General features: G+C 44.6%; 1 protein-coding gene across 1 annotated transcript in view; it reads right to left on the reverse strand.

Annotated features, from left to right (window-relative positions):
- Positions 1–1,757: 1,757 nt before the first annotated feature.
- pdpk1 (3-phosphoinositide dependent protein kinase 1) overlaps positions 1,758–17,436 on the reverse strand; it is a 96,447-nt gene continuing 80,768 nt past the window's right edge. The window contains exons 10-14 of the mRNA XM_033040911.1: positions 17,129–17,302; positions 10,640–10,857; positions 10,197–10,254; positions 7,397–7,549; positions 1,758–6,494 (exon numbers count right to left, since the gene is read on the reverse strand). Coding sequence (XP_032896802.1) covers positions 6,381–6,494; positions 7,397–7,549; positions 10,197–10,254; positions 10,640–10,857; positions 17,129–17,302 — 717 coding nt within the window. The 3' untranslated portion in view covers positions 1,758–6,380. The remainder of the gene's footprint in view (positions 6,495–7,396; positions 7,550–10,196; positions 10,255–10,639; positions 10,858–17,128; positions 17,303–17,436) is intronic.

Genomic DNA, 17,436 nt, shown 5'->3' on the forward strand with positions numbered 1-17,436 from the left:
GAATGTTCAGCTTATTGTGCTGCTTAGTGTCTTCCACTCACTTTTTGCCATTTTTCTGCATCTTTCTCTTTATCTGCTTTTTTTAAAATTCCTATATCATGTTCTGTATTTCGTCAAGTCGTTTAAATTCCATTTGGAATATTTTGGAGACCAGGAAACCAAGAACCAAGTCTTTCTCTGGTCCTTGCTACTTCTTTAAATATCTCAGAAAACCCCCCGAAAATGTCAAAAAAGGCCAAAATAAAAATCACACAAACTCAGAGAAGTAGCCAGAGCACATGCAACATCAGTCACAGGGAAAGGTTATGGAAAGAGACAGTTCGAGGACCAAGAGATACTCAACAAAAGGCTTCACCTTTTTTGTGCTGTTGTATAATTAGCTTGTGTCTTTCTGTGCCATCATTTCTTGTCATCTTGTCCCATGTCTCTTTGTGCCTCTTAGTATCTATTTGTATAACTTTGTTCCCATATATACTGTTGTGGTATTTTTCTCACTGCTTTTTGTGTCTTTTTCCATCTCATTCATACCCTTGTCCATGTTTGCATTATTGTCGTCTTTCATGGTTCATTCTCCGTATCTTTGTTTTTATGTATCATTTGATGTCTATTTCTTTACCTCTTTTTGTACCTGCATTCTTGTGTTCCTTCTCTTCTAGGTACTCTACAGACATGTGGATATTCATGCATCCTGCCTGCAACAGCGCTCTGGCTTGGAGCTTTCCAAAACGTCACAGCACGCAAAGAAATTGCCCCTGAATTTTCAACCAACGTAGTCTGAAACAATGCACCCTGGTCTCCTTAATGATGGGGAACATTCTCCCAGCATCTATTCTCAAAACTATTACACTCTGTCCTTTCATCTAATTCATTAATATACTGTAAATGGTAGATCCCTGGCAATGATCTTTGTGACCAATTTATCCAGGCTGTTTTCTGTTAGCTAGCCGATCATCTGTCCATGCCAATTTGATAACATCCTTTAACATTGCTTTTATCCGCCATTTATTACTGCTTCAAAGAACTCCAGCAAATTTATAAAATGTGATTTTCCTGTCATAAAACATGCCAACTCTTCTTGATTGTTTGATTTCCTAGATCCCCGCAAATGATTTGCAAGACTTACTGGCTTTTGATCTTATAGGCCTCTCTCTCTCCTTTTGGTTTTCCAACCCTGTATCCTTTCCATACTCTGCACTGTTGATAATTATAACCAATGCAGCCACTTTAAGGTTCCAGCATTCAGACATCACGTCTGGCTGACGATAATCTTTAGTCATTTCAGCTTTAAGTTCTCCCCTCTCTGTAGTTCTTACATTATTGTCGGAATATTTTAATATATTTCATCATTAAGACCAATCCAATTATTTATCATCTTTGCCACTATTTTCCATTTTAATTCTCCAGTCTCACCTTCCAAAGGAATCACTATTTACTTCAGAGTTTGACTTTGCAATATAATTAACCAGACACAAGGGCTTGTATTTGCAAATCTTTGCATACACCAAAACCAGGAATGAGATAGTTGGTGTAAAACACAATGTTCTGGAATGACTCAGCAGGTCAGATAGCATCTGTGGATGGAATGAACAGGCGACGTTTCGCGCTGGGATCCTTCTTCACGCTGGTTTCAGATTGAGGGAGAAGCTGCAGCAACTTTCTGGCAGAGGTTCAAACCCGCAACCTTCTGCCTTAGAGACAACACTGCGATCAACCATGGCAGATAAATTACTACTTAAAAAAAAGAGGCATGAGAAAGATTTGATGTTTTAGACCTACAACCCCTACATGCTTTAATTACAGAACTACTGAGCATTACGTGAAAATTTCAAGTCATTCCGTTCCATCTAAAGCACAAATATTCTGAAAAGTATTATACGTTCATTAAATTATGAGGAATATGATTCAAATCATTGACCAAATAGAAAATTTATATAAGACTAGAAACAAAGTCATAAAATATTATAGTTTACAATAATTATTCATATTCAAATGCTGAACATCACATACACAACATGGCCCCTGAACATCAATCAACTCCAGATGCAAATTGTATATTAGAATTTAAATAACAGATTGAACTACAGCTAGCTTTAACCAGGAAGCAATCTGACATGAGTAAAATGGGGGAAAAAATCAACATAAAAGAACAATGTATTGCATTTCTAGCTTCAGAACCACTTTTATTTTGCCCTTTGTCCCATACATCAGTGCCTTCTGTCTCTTAACACAATCAGGACAACACGGACAAAATGTGCAAGCATTAAAACGTTAGTTTTTGAGAGGGGAGAGATTTCCTTCCCTTTAAATTGCTCACAAAATTTGGGTTCTGAGATTGACAGTGTGGGGAGTCAAAGAGTACAGAGCATTACTGATCGGTGTTTGAGACCCCCCCTCTTTACAATGAGACAAGAAGCAGTTTAAGATGAACAGAGTCACTATCTTCCACTAAATAGTGGAGGAAGAGTCGAATGTGCTAAACAGGAATATGCCGTTCTTTCTAGGTTCGGGACTAGAAAGAAAAGCGACGACAGAAATCAGAAGTGGTGAGATAACCCATGTAGCGAGGTTGAACTTTTGAACGATGGATGAGAAAGAGGAGGAGTGATGAATTATATCAATCTGCGTCTGCTCACTGACGGAGCAGCAGCTGTAGAGCGTCATGATTGAAGTTTGCTCAGTTCTCACGGGACTGTAGTCGTGTCCAAGATTTATACAAATGCGGTGAAACAAATAAAATTACGTCAAAAAATAAACATCACACATATACACACAGGAAAAAAAACACACACATGCTTACTGAGCAGTCTTGGAAAGATCTCTCAGGTTAAGACAGCAAGTCATGGATACTGTCACCAGCCGTGCAGCTGTAAGCAAACTGGTACTCTGTACAGTAAATCCATAAAGTGCACCTCAATACGATGCAGATAATATAATCCATTTCTCAACTTGACCTCCCCCAAAAAAATTTACAAGTGGGGAGGAGTCATTGCAGTGGCACAGGTCGATCACAAACTGAATGCATTGCCTTGCACAAAGTGCTAAAAACAGCCACTGCCTGAAGATTTATGGCCCTTTAATGTTACTACTACCTCTTCTGGAAAGCGATCTAATATTGGACTCTTGGTGCCCCTCTTCCCAGCTACTTGATCATCCAATGCCATCACGGTGCTGATTGATCATGGCAGTTCCTAATGACTATAAACATTTACCAGTTTAAACCCCCATCCCTCCCCATCCCACCCTACCCCAATGCAACAAGTAGCCTTCTTTATGAGGGCAGCCCTTGACCAATGTTATCAGCTGGACTCTCACAAGAACGGCACATCCTCACGAAACTACCAAACCGCATTTCTAAGCTATCCTCAAATGTTTGAAGCCAACACATATGCAGTGTTAATTTTCACCGGGAGGGGCTGGAGAAGGAGAACCGTGGCTACAGCACTCTCATGGTAAATAACTATGGTCACCTATTAAAAGCCCAGAGTACATCGATCTTTTAAAATAAATAAATGCATTAATCGCAAGGAATCACAAGTACCTGGAGGCCACTTCTGGTAACGCAAGGTGTGGAGGGTTGGTTACTCCTCCAAAAGCTTTTGGGGTTTAACAGTAATCAGCTCCAAGAACAAAGTACAAAAGTAAAACCTGGTTAACACCTGATCTGCTTGCGTGTTCAAGGTCTAACAAAATTTGGTTCTTCAACCTGGACAGAAGTGGGTAGGAGGAGCTCATGGGGCAGGGGTATGAGAAAGCCAGACAGAAAGCATGGGCGCTGTAGGAGAAAACATAAATCGCCCCTTCATCAGGACAAGCACAGTATTAGATCCTGGGTTCTACCTGGTCAGTGCTCAGTGATTTTGACTTCTGTGCTGGGGTGAAAAGGAGAATGTGACAGATGGTGATAAAGGGTGGTTGTCAGGCAGTGGTGGTAGCCCATAGATGGGTCATTATTCCTCATTTGACGGAATCACTGTGAGCTTGGCCCAGGGCTATTTCCGATTACACCAGTCAGCCAGCTCCTTTACGAACCACGAGAATCAGATGCTGCAGCGCGAGCCCTGTTGAACGCAAGCCGGCAACAGACACAAGCCTGAACTCAAATCCCGCAGGACAGCATCCCTGCTCGGTCCTGCGTTACAGACCCAGATTGATCAATCCATGTCGGTCAAAGGTTGTAACTTTGAGGAGCAAACTATAAACAAAACACACAAACACGTCAAAGAGCATCTGGAGAATTGTGCCGCATGTATTCCAAAGATCACATTTTAAGTCACTTTTGCATCTGGGTTTCTGTGACTGTCTACGGTGCGTGCGGTGCGTTAGTATGTCACAGATTTCTTAAATACAGATTACCACGTTGTTTGGGGAAGTCTTCAAACCTCTAGATTTGCATTGCCCCATGACACATAAAACAACCTGCCATTGCAGTTCAACAATGTTAGATCTCCCTGTTCTCCACGAACACCGAGCATGATGAAGAGTAGTTACAAGGACAGCAAGTACTCTCTCCTCCCTTCCTCTAAATGGGCATTCTCAGCACCGGAACCTGTCAAGGCCCCAACACTTATCCCACGGAGATCACACGATGGGGATGAAACGCAGGCGTGTATCCCGTGGAGACGCAGAGTGAGGGAGCCACAACTGCTCTGACCAATTGTGCACCCCTCTGCCACCTTAATGCAAAGAAGCAATCGAGCCAGGGACCTGTGGCATGATATGGCTCAGTCGCTCACTGGCAAAATATCGGGAGGATTGCGGGGTATGACTTCCATTGCTTTGTACATATTTCTCCTCACCAACGTTAATTTGTATGCACACACGAGGAGAGTCCTCAAAGTATCTTGCTGCAGTACCAGGTGCAATTTTATCTCTCCCCTGCAAACACACGCGCGCACGCACACATTTATATAATATATATATATATATATATAGATATATACAGAAAATTTACAGAAGTTACATGACAGCAGACTGGACACCTTGAGATCCAGTCACATGTACGAGTGCAGGACTGAGCATAGCCAAGTACCTCAATCCCTGCTGCTTTCGCAGCCTGTCCCCATGGCCAGAAAACAATGACTAAGACCAGTGACTAAAGACAGACCCTGGGCACGTGTACGATGATGCCACAGGAATCACAACGGCAAATTAAACAATGCAACTTGCAAGGTGAGCATCTGGCTGCACATATCACTTGCAGGCGCACACAAGTCTGACTTGATGAGTGAAATCTAGCACAGAGTAGTTAGCAAATACTGCACCATCACTGAAATGGTTTGAAACATTTCAATCAATTTAAGGGAAAAGGGGGGGGGGGGGGGGGCGGGGAGAGGAGAGGAGCAAAGTAACTTGCTGGCTTAAGCAGGCGTTAATTCAGTGTCTCGCACAGTGACGATTCCAGCTCGTTCAGATTAATATCTTCAGCCAAGCAAAATGCAGCGACTGCCCAAGACCAATCCTTTTGGTGAAGAGCAACAACTTAACAGCAGCCTCCTGTAGAACTGAACCAGAAGGGGTAATTACATGAAACTACCATGTACAGAACTCTTATCTCACCACACAGACTGGCTCGATATGGACAGGTCAATTAATGACAAAACTTCATCTTCTGTTTCGAGAACATATCTTGATCACCCGTGAAGAGAGGTGAGAAAGGGCTCTACAAATTCCATTAATACCAGTTTCACTCAGAATAAGTCAGCGCATAAATAAGGGGTTTCCTTGTGTGTTTGAATGTGTTTCTACGCACACTAATTCCTCAATACCACTATATACCTTTGCCTTGAGAGGAAGCGAATCAGCAGGTGTCAGAGGCCAGATGAAAGCAAGAGTATAAGTGGAAATCACACAGCTCTTAAATAAAGTCAAACAAACAAAAATATAATAAGGTGGGACCCCGGGTTGACAGAGGGCTACATGGAACTGGAATGAGGGTTTAGGGGAATACATAGATTGATTTGCCATCTGCCTATGAAGCGGTTTATAAATGTGCGGCCTTCATCTAAAATCTGGAAGCTGGAACGAGAGCAGACATTACACGGAGATAGGCAAAGGGTCTTCTATTTGTGATATGATAAGCCTGCAGCACAGAGAGCAGGCAAAGCAACCCGCAATCCCATTTACATTTACTTGGAAAAGAGATGGGAGAGATGCAGGCACCCCCCTAACCCCAACACACACAAATACAGCAATTTTATTTTCTGGATGCCACGGGTTGTGTTTTTTTTTTTTTAAAGGGGGGGGGGGGGGGAGTTGGGGGGGAGGGAGAGAGGGAAGAGAGAGGGGAATAGGGAGGCTTTCATTGCTGTGTTACAGTGCTCAACTCCAGAGCTCTGACAACGTTGAGAGGAAGCTTCTCCATACATTTGAGTTGTACTCTGCTAGATGCTAGTATTCTGCAGGTTCTGGTACCGCCGCCGCCACACTTCCTGGATCTTTTTGCACCATTTGTGGGCATTTCCACTGGGATCCATTAAGTAATATGTCCGGTTAGGCTGCAAAGACAATCATTTGCAAAATTAACAAAAATGGAATTGATGTTGCAATAACCTCATCGTCCCACTTACAGACACCCGCCGTAATAAAGACAGGCGCTCTTTAATGGCGACAGACAGGAAACAACCACCCGAGATCTACAATGGATGTACTGACACTTGATCAAGGTCCTATTGTTTGGCGTTGAGAGGGTCCAGAGGATGTTTACGAGAAAGATCCCAGGAATGCTTGGTTTAGCATGTGATGAGTGTTTGACGGTACGGGGCCTGTACTCGCTGGAGTTTGGAAGGATGAGGGGAGGGGGGGGGGGGGGCGGAGGCCTCATTGAAACTTATGGAATGGTAAAAGGCCTGGATAGAGTGGATGTGGAAAGAATGTTTCCACCGGAGGGAGAGTCCAGGACCAGAGGCAATAGCCTCAGAACAAAACGATGTACCTTTAGAAAGGAGATGAGAAGGAATTACTTTAGTCAGAGGGTGGTGAATCTGTGGTGGAGGCCAAGTCAATGGATGCTTTTAAAAGAGGAGATTGACAGATTTTTGATTAGTACGGGTGTCCGGCATTATGGGGAGAATGGGGTTGAGGAGGGAAGATGGATCAGCCAAGATTGAATGGCGGAGTACACTTGATGGGCCGAATGGCCCCGTTCTGCTCCTGTAACTTCTGAATTCATATGCAAGCTGAAACATGCATAAAAGTTGTAATATCCATGGAGGGAATGAGCACGGTGCATCATTACAACCTCGGTGCCATTGCCAGGGACCTTGGTGGTGTTTGTGCATTTGTTTTTCTGCAGGAAACCCTGGCCCCTATCCCTTGTGAAACACAAGACTTTAGTACAAACATTGTTACAAAGCCAGATGCTACGGGAAAGTATCCAACCATCCCATAACGGACTTACAGTATGAACAAAAAACGTTTTGAAGTTCTTGGCTTCTGGACGCAGCTCCTGTGACCATGGAATCTCCCCCTTCAGAATCTTGTTGACAGGATCCACGTAATAGAGGTGAGGGCCTTCGGTGAGCAACAGCTGCCGACGCCGGGCAAACAGGCCCTGCAAAAAACACACATGAAATCTACAGGTCAGACTCGAGAATGGTTTCTCCTGCATAGCGATGGACTGGGTGCGGTACAGCAAGACTGTGGCGACTCTAGCAAATTACTAACCCATTGCCCACACTGTACTGCGGACACAGTAAGAGCTACCTTTACACCCTTCTTCATCACAACCAACACAAAACAGGTATTAAAATACATTGGTACACAAAAAAGCTGGAGAAACTCAGCGGGTGCAGCAGCATCTATGGAGCGAAGGAAAAAGGCAACGTTTCGGCTCAGTGCTGGGACCCCAGCTATTTACAATATATATTAATGATCTGGATGAGGGAATTGAATGCAACATCTCCAAGTTTGCGGATGACACGAAGCTGGGGGGCAGCGTTAGCTGTGAGGAGGATGCTAGGAGGCTGCAAGGTGACTTGGATAGGTTGGGTGAGTGGGCAAATGCATGGCAGATGCAGTATAATGTGGATAAATGTGAGGTTATCCACTTTGGTGGCAAAGACAGGAAAGTAGACTATTATCTGAATGGTGGCCGATTAGGAAAAGGGGAGATGCAACGAGACCTGGGTGTCATGGTACACCAGTCATTGAAAGTAGGAATGCAGGTGCAGCAGGCAGTGAAGAAAGCAAATGGTATGTTAGCATTCATAGCAAAAGGATTTGAGTATAAGAGCAGGGAGGTTCTACTGCAGTTGTACAGGGTCTTGGTGAGACCACATCTGGCGTATTGCGTACAGTTTTGGTCTCCTAATCTGAGGAAAGACATTCTTGCCATAGAGGGAGTACAGAGAAGGTTCACCAGACTGACTCCTGGGATGTCAGGACTTTCATACGAGGAAAGACTGGATAGACTCGGCTTGTACTCGTTAGAATTTAGGAGATTGAGGGGGGATCTTATAGAAACTTACAAAATTGCTATTATTGCTATTGAGGGAGTGCAGCGTAGGTTCACCAGGTTAATTCCCGGGATGGCGGGACTGACATATGATGAAAGAATGTCGACTGGGTTGTATTTACTGGAATTTAGAAGGATGAGTGGGATTCTTATAGAAACATATAGCATTCTTAAGGGATTAGACAGGCTAGATGCAGGAAACATGTTCCCCACATTGGGAGAGTCCAGAACCAGGGGGTCACAGTTTAAGAATAAAAAGGTAGGCCTTTTAGGATTGAGATGAGGAACATCTTGTTCACCCAGATAGTTGGGCCTGTGGAATTCTCTGCCACAGAAGGCAGTGGAGGCCAATTCACTGGATGTTTTCAAGAGAGAGATTTAGCTCTTAGGGCTAACGGAATCAAGGGATATGGAGAAAAAGCAGAAATGGGGTACTGATTTTGGATGATCAGCCATGATCATATTGAATGGTGGTGCTGATTCGAAGGGCCGAATGGCCTACCCCTGCAACTATTTTCTATGTTTCTATTACAGAAACAAAACTGCTTTAGACTTTTAAACCTTAGAGATACAGCGTGGAAACAGGCCCCTTGTCCCACCGAGGCCGAGCTGACCAGCGATCACCCCGTACACTTTACAAACTAGCAAAGTTGACAATGTTACAACTTACCAAAGCCAATTAACCTACAAACCGGTGCGTCTTTGGAGTGTGGGAGGAAACCGGAACCGGGATACCCATGCGGTCACAGGGAGAATGTACAAACTCCGTGCAGACAAGCACCCGAAATCAGAATTCAACCATGTCTCTGGCGCTTTCAAGCAGCAACTACACGGCAACGCATCTGTGCTGCCCTAAACTGCTATTCAGTTTACGATGAGTAAAAGTGGTACAGGCCAGAAAATGAACGGGCCTGGCCCACATTAAACCATGCAGTAACCAAGTGAGCCACCGGGGGGGGTGGAAATCAGGCTCACTTTATTCAGTCACCTGAAAAAAACTGCTGCAAATCCCAGTGGACAAACAGCTTCAGTGAAGGCAAAGGGTTGATCAGTTGAGGTGGTGGCCCTCAGTCACCTCCCTGAACTCTCTTTACTAAGTTACATTGCTGTGGGGAGTTGTGCTCCCTGGACAGGAACACAAACACTCACCCAGCAGCAGAGTGGACCACAGCGGAGCTTCCTGAATAGTAACTTTCTGATTCACAAAGGTACAACCCAACTACATATATTGCAGAAGAGTTTAGATGGAGTTTCAGCACAGAAACAAACCCCTCAGCTCAGCAAATTCACAGTGACCATTGATTATCCATTAGCACAAGTTATATGTTATCCCACTTTTGCATGCACTTCCTATGTTATCCCACCTTTACATCCCATTCCCTACATACAACGGGCAATTTACAGAGGGTCAATTAACCTGCAAGCCCCCATGTCTTTGAGATGTGGGGGGAAAGCGGAGCACCTGGAGGTGCCCCTTTGCAGTCGGTCACAAGGAGAGCGCGCAAACGCCGCACAGACACCACCCAAGGTCAGGACTAAACCCGGGTCCCTGGCATTGTGATGTAGCAGCACTACCAGCTGTGCCACTCCTGTGCCCAGTTGACGTCGAATTGAACATAAATCACAGGAGTTTCCCTTTCGCTAATTAAACCATCTTCCTGTCGCCATGGGACAGATTTTCCTCCCATTCCTCAAATCTTGATTCCAGACAGCATAAACCGTGAGACTGAAAACTACTCCATACCTTCCTCTTGTCAACTGGACCCATCTTCAGGATTAAATTATTTTCTACAAATTGGTGCCTGAAAAACAAAAGGCCAATGTCACTGGCAGCATGTTGGAGCTTCGCGGGAGAAAGGCAACAGGTAGTTAGTCAACAGTATTTTGCAAACTTGGAGTGGGGAAAGGAGGGCCGGCTGGCAGTGATAGCCACTCGATGCACAATCCCAATTTATCCAGCTGAGGACAGGACAATGGCGCAATATGCACTCTAACATGATTAACAGTGATTAACAATGCGATGAGTTATAAACCATAAATGGTGAATCTGACCATCTTAATTTAGAGGGGGGAGGAAAGATAAGGACAAGGACACTCCAGTCTTCAGACCAAGTGTCAGGATGGGTTGCTATGAAGGTGGCTGCTACAAAGGAAAGGGTTAACTGACTACAAACTTCACCAACTTACCAGGGATTTCTGTTGGCTTGTTTTTCAAGCAGAAGGCGCTTGTCTTCGTCTGTAAACTGAAGATCCAACTCGAATGAAGTGTCGTTAAGATCATGGACATATTGCTCGATGTTACTGCATAACCTCTGGGGTGGGCTGGGCTCAGGGGAAGACAGCGAGTGCAATGAGCCAGAGGGAGCCACTTGCATGCAGCCAAACTGGCTGAGGAGGTCATCGTACTGCAGGCAGACACCAGGGGAGGGGGGGGCAGAACAAAACAGGACATTGTCAGTAACCTGCATGCCCAGATACTCTTACATCAACAACATAGTTCACCAAGAAGAATGATTTATCAGTCTGACAGAGAACACGCTTCATGAAGGATAAAATAATATAAAGCAGAGGAGTTGACCAAAGAATAATGAAACAAAGTAGGTAAAGACATAAAGGTGCAATTAGATAAAGGTGGGATTGCTACACTTGGTAGTATTGTGTTCAGTTTTGTTTACTCAGTTAAAAGAAAGATGCCATAAAGCTGTGAAGAGCACATAAACCATTTACAAAAATGTTGCCAGGACTCGAGAGACTGAGTTATAGAAAGAGATTATGCCGGTTGGGACTTTATCCCTTGGAGCATCTATAGAGAGTATAAAATCATAAGGGGTATGGATACGGTGAAACACCCTAGGGTTGTTCCCAGGGTTGGGGAATCAAGAACTAGAGAACATCGGCTTACGGTGAGAGTGGAAAGATGTAATAGGGACCCGAGGGACACAACGGGGTGGTCCGTATATCATCAAACTCAGAGGAAATGATGAGAGTACAATGACGAAAATAAAAAGACATTTAGACAGGTTCATGAATAGGAAAGGTTCAATAGGATATGGCTTAAATGCAGGCAAATGGGACTAATGTAGATGAGCATCTTGTCAGCATGGACAAGTTGGGGAGAAGGGTCTGTTTCCATGCTGTATAACTCTACAACTTCAATTGTAGTTGAAGTGAGACTGGAGCATGTGAAATGTAGGTGGCGCATGGCTGCAGAAAAGCGACATTGACATGTTTTAAGGTGCTAAATGAGGGTAAATTCTGCTCAACTACAATTTCCTTCCTGTGCATAACCATGATCACAAAAGATTCATAGGAGATTCTGGAAAGGAAAGGAGTGAAAAGGCAAAACATATTAGGGCAAAATTAGAGTATAGACACATGGACGAAAAGATCAGGGTCATTTAATAAAGATATCACAGGGCAGGAAAGCAGAGGACACATCCAGAGTTACTGCTGGAGAAAACTCCCATCCCACAATATTCATTGTATCTGATATTCAAGCCCATGCACACTAGAGGGCGGCAAAGAACATCAAGAGCCAGTACAATATGCACACGGATGTAGGATCCTGCTGTTTAATTGTAAGCTGATGTTTAGTAAGTTTAGAGATGCAGCGCGGAAACAGGCCCTTCGGCCCACAGAGTCCGCACCGCCCAGCTCATTATCATAGAAACATAGAAACATAGAAAGTAGGTGCGAGAGTAGACCACCAGGTCCGTCGAGCCCGCACCGCCATTCGCTCATGGCTGAACACTAAACAGACACACTTACCCACAAACAGTAGACACAAGACACAGAACACAAGACACTACCCTCCCCTTTATACCGCTATCACCCCTCTCCACCCCAAGAACCTCGCGATCTCCTGGGGGAGGCAAAAAACCGGATAAAAACCCAGGTCCAATTCGGGAAAAAAATCCGGGAAATTCCTCTCCGACCCCAATCCAGGCGATCGACACTTGTCCAGGAGATCACTCAGGTCTTACTATACTAACCATACCTAGGTCCATATCCCTGCCCTCTCCCCGTAGCCCCTTATCCCCTTGGCAGCTAAAAAACCATCTATTTTAGTCTTAAATATATTTAAAGTTTCTGCTTCCACTGCTCCCTGGGGCAGTGAATTCCATAAATTAACCACCCTCTGGGTGAAGAAGTTCTTCCTCATCTCAGTTTTAAAAGAGCCCCCCCTTATTCTGCAACTATGTCCCCTAGTTCTAGTTTCCCCGATCATTGGGAACATCCTCGGTGCATCCACCCGATCAAGGCCCCTCACGATCTTATATGTTTCAATGAGATCGCCTCTCATTCTTCTAAACTCCAAAGAGTAGAGTTCCAGCCTACTTAACCTTTCCTCATATGTCAATCCCCTCATTGCAGGAATTAATCTTGTAAACCTTCGCTGCACTGCCTCCAGGGCTAGTACATCCTTTCTTAAGTATGGACCCCAGAACTGTACACAGTATTCCAAATGTGGTCTCACTAATACTGTGTACAGCTGCAGCAAGACCTCCGTGTTTTTATACTCAATCCCCCTAGCAATAAAGGCCAAAACTCCATTGGCCTTCCTGATTGCTTGCTGCACCTGCATACTAACTTTTAGTGATTCATGTACTAATACCCCTAGATCCCTTTGCGTTGCATTACAACGCAGCTCCTCCTCATTTAGAAAATAACTTGCCCTATCATTTTTTTTCCCAAAGTGAATGACTTCACATTTATTAGTATTAAATTTCATCTGCCAAGTTGTTGCCCACTCACCTAGCTTATCTATATCCTTTTGCAGACTCTTCCTATCCTCCTCATCCCCTACTTTTCCTCCCATTTTTGTATCGTCCGCAAATTTTGATATATTACACTTGGTTCCCTCCTCCAAATCATTTATATAAATTGTGAACAACTGGGGTCCCAGCACCGACCCTTGCGGAACCCCGCTAGTTACCGGTTGCCATCCCGAGTATGAACCATTTATCCCCACTCTCTGCTTCCTATTTGTTAGCCAATCCTCTACCCATGCTAATATATTACCCCCAATCCCATAATTTTTTATTTTTAGCAATAGTCTCTTATGTGGCACCTTGTCAAAAGCCTTTTGGAAGTCCAAGTATACCACATCCACCGGTTCCCCTTTATCCACCCGGGTTGTTACTTCCTCAAAGAATTCGAGCAGATTCGTTAAACAGGACTTCCCCTTCACAAAACCATGCTGGTTCTGTCCGATGAAGTCATGTTTATCCAAGTGCCCCGTTAGTGTTTCTTTAATAATTGTCTCTAACATTTTACCCACCACCGATGTTAGACTAACCGGTCTATAGTTACCCGCCTTCTGTTTACTTCCTTTTTTAAATATAGGTGTTACATTGGCCATTTTCCAATCCACTGGGACCGTTCCTGCCTCCAGGGAGTTTTGGAAAATTATCACCAATGCATCCACAATCCCCACCGCTATCTCCCTCAAGACCCTTGGATGTAATCCATCAGGCCCAGGGGATTTATCCTCCTTCAGTCTCATTAATTTCCCTAATACCACCTCCTTGGTGATCTTAATAGTATTTAGCTCCTCCATTCCTACCGCCCCCTGTTTATCCAGCGTTGGAATATTTTTTGTGTCTTCTATGGTGAAGACTGATACAAAATACTCGTTTAATGCCTTTGCCATTTCCATGTTCCCCACCAACAACTCTCCAGTCTCACCCTCCAATGGACCAACGTTCACCTTAGCCACCCTTTTTCTTTTTATATAGCTATAAAAACTCTTACTATTAGTTTTTATGTTGTTCGCTAAATTCCTTTCATAGTCTATTTTCCCCGTCTTAATTAATCTCTTAGTTATTTTTTGCTGACCTTTAAATGCTTCCCAATCCTCTACCCTCCCACTATCTCTGGCTACCTTATATGCCCTTGCCTTCAGCCGAATACTATCCTTTATAGTTTTACTGAGCCATGGCTGACTGTTCTTACCCTTACCCCTTTTTTTCTTCATAGGAATAAATTTTTCTTGAAGGTTATACAGTATACCCTTAAACGTACACCACTGCTCATGTACCGTCTTATTCTTGAGTCTGCTATCCCAGTCAACTTTGATCAGCTCAGTCCTCATACCTTCATAATCCCCCTTATTTAGACTAAGCACCCTAGCCTGAGTTTCAACCTGCTCCCCTTCTATTTGAATATGGAATTCGACCATATTGTGGTCACTTGTTCCCAACGAGTCCCTAACTATGACATTTTTAATTAATCCTGCTTCATTACACAGGACCAGATCCAAGATTGCCTCCCCCCTTGTCGGTTCGGTGACATACTGTTCTAGGAACCCGTCTCTAATACATTCTATAAACTCTTCCTCTAGTCTACCCTGCCCAGTTTGGTTTGCCCAATTAATATGAAAATTGAAGTCCCCCATGATTACAGCAGTTCCCTTTTTACATGCGTCAACTATTTGCAGATTTATGTTCTGACTAACAGCGTCACAGCTATTTGGAGGTCTATAAATTACACCCACTAGTGTTTTTTTTCCCCTTATTATTCTCTATCTGTACCCAAGCTGTTTCACTATCCTGATCCTTCAACGCAATATCCTTCCTCTCTATTGCCGTTATTCCCTCCCTTATTAAAAGGGCCACCCCTCCTCCCTTTCTTTCCTGTCTATCTTTCCTAATTGTCGAGTACCCCTCTATATTTAACTCCCAGTCCTGATCTCCTTGCAGCCATGTCTCCGTAATGGCCACGATATCATAACTATATATACTTAATTGCACCGTTAATTCATTTATCTTATTACGAATACTCCGTGCATTTAGATAAAGCACTTTCAGATGATTTTTACTACCCTTCCTTTCCGTTTTTGCCCCTTTTACATCTAGATCTTTATCTTCACAAATTCTGTCTCCTGTCACATTTTGAATTTCCGCTTCCCCACTGATACCCTGCTCTATTTCCTCTACCCCTGCCGTTATTACCCCCCTTGATACCTCCCCCCCGCTACTTAGTTTAAAGACCTCTCTACTGCCCTAGTTATATGATTTGCCAGGACCCCAGTCCCAGCACCGTTCAGGTGAAGTCCGTCCTTACAGAACAGATCCCCCCTGTCCCAGTACTGGTGCCAGTGGCCCAAGAAACCAAACCCATTATTCCCACACCAGTCTTTGAGCCACGCATTTAGCTTTTTAATTTTACGTACCCTCGCCGATTTGGCCCGTGGCTCAGGTAGCAATCCGGAGATCAGTACCCTCGAGGTTCTGCTTTTTAATTTATTCCCTAACTGCTCAAACTCCTTCAGCAGATCCTCCTTCCTCGTCCTTCCTATGTCATTGGTCCCCACATGGACCACGACCACTGGATCCTCCCCCTCCCTCTGCAAATTTCTCTCCAGCATCGCAGAGATATCCTTAACCCTAGCACCGGGTAGGCAACACAGCCTTCGGGACATGTTCTGCTGGCCGCAGAGAACCTTATCTACCCCCCGAATAATACTATCCCCTATCACTACGGCATTTCTTCTAACTCCCCCCTCTTGAATGGCCTCCTGATCCACGGTGCTGCAGCCAGGTTGCTCATCCCTCCCACAGCCCCTGATCCCGTCCTTACATTGAGTAAGAGCCTCGGTCATGCTCGTCAGGGACAAGGGCTGTGGCTCCTGCCGCATCTCCTCCTGGTTCCCCCTACCTGCCTCGCTTATGGCCACACCTTCCTTTCCTTGCTCACTGCCTACTGAATTAGTTAAACTGGTCGGTGTGACCATCCCCTGGCACAAAACATCCAGGTAATACTCCCCCTCCCTGATGTACCGCAGCGTATGAAGTTGGGTCTCCAGCTCATCAATGCGGAGCTGGAGTTCCTCTAGCCTCAAACACTTACTGCAGCTGTAGGGATCTTCTACATCAATGGTGTCGACAAATTCCCACATCTCGCAGTATTGGCACATCTCCTGACCGCCCATCTTATATAGGTAATTAACTGGTCCTGTTTAAGAATCCCCTACTGTATTGATACACCCCTTATTTATATAATCCTACCTCCTATAAATGGGAAAGTACTCACCCCAGCCGTAAATTACCTACTGGTTTGGCTGTCTAGTGGTAATTCCGTCCGCTCTTCCTGTCTGGTCCACTGCTCCCTTGCAGTGCGAGGCAAACCTCTTTGCCTCTGTTAGTCTCTGTTAGTCTCTCGAGCCGCGGCTCCGTCCGTCCTCCCTCGGCGACAGCACCTGTGGCACCGCGGTCGTGACGTCCCTTCCGTTCCTGCAGAGCCTTCCTGTCCTGGGCGGAGTCTGCAGCTAACTGTGTGCTCACGTCCGTTAAATCAAACGAACCTTGCTACTGCACACCCCAGGCGAATGGTGAGAAATTATTATCCTCACTATCCGACCAGCTCACTGTCCTATAGGGACAATTTTACATTTATACCAAGCCCATTAGCCCACAAACCTATACGTTTTTTTGACGTGGGAGGAAACTGAAGATCTCAGAGAAAATCCACGTGGCCACAGGGAGAACGTATAAACTCCGTACAGTCAGCACCCGTAATCGGGATGGAACCCGGGTTTCTGGCGCTGTAAGGCAGCAACTCTACCGCTACGCCACCGTGCCGCCCTAAGACTACCAGGATTTATTCAATAGAAGTGTCAGAAGCTTGAACAAACAATTAAAGCATACGGTTTTGGAATAGGGTATTTGTACTCACATTGCCATAGCAATCTTCTTCATCCTCAGACATTGCTGGGAGATAAGCGGTGAGTTTCGGGGGTGTCTGAAGGTGCAGGTTTTCCCAAACTATAGGTTCAAAGAACGGATGGGCTTTAAGGTGTCCATAACCCCCCATCTCTTCACAGCCAAGGCGCTTTGTGTGTTCAGACACCTTGAAGGTAATGGGGAGAATAATTATTAAAGACAAGGCCGCTCATGAAAACATCCTGGTGTCCAATCAATTAAACTTTTCATGTGATGCCATAATGTAGTTCACTCAGCGGTGAACGAATTTACCAGCCACAG

This window comes from Amblyraja radiata, chromosome 22, assembly GCF_010909765.2.
Source record: "Amblyraja radiata isolate CabotCenter1 chromosome 22, sAmbRad1.1.pri, whole genome shotgun sequence".
Lineage (NCBI taxonomy): Eukaryota > Metazoa > Chordata > Chondrichthyes > Rajiformes > Rajidae > Amblyraja > Amblyraja radiata.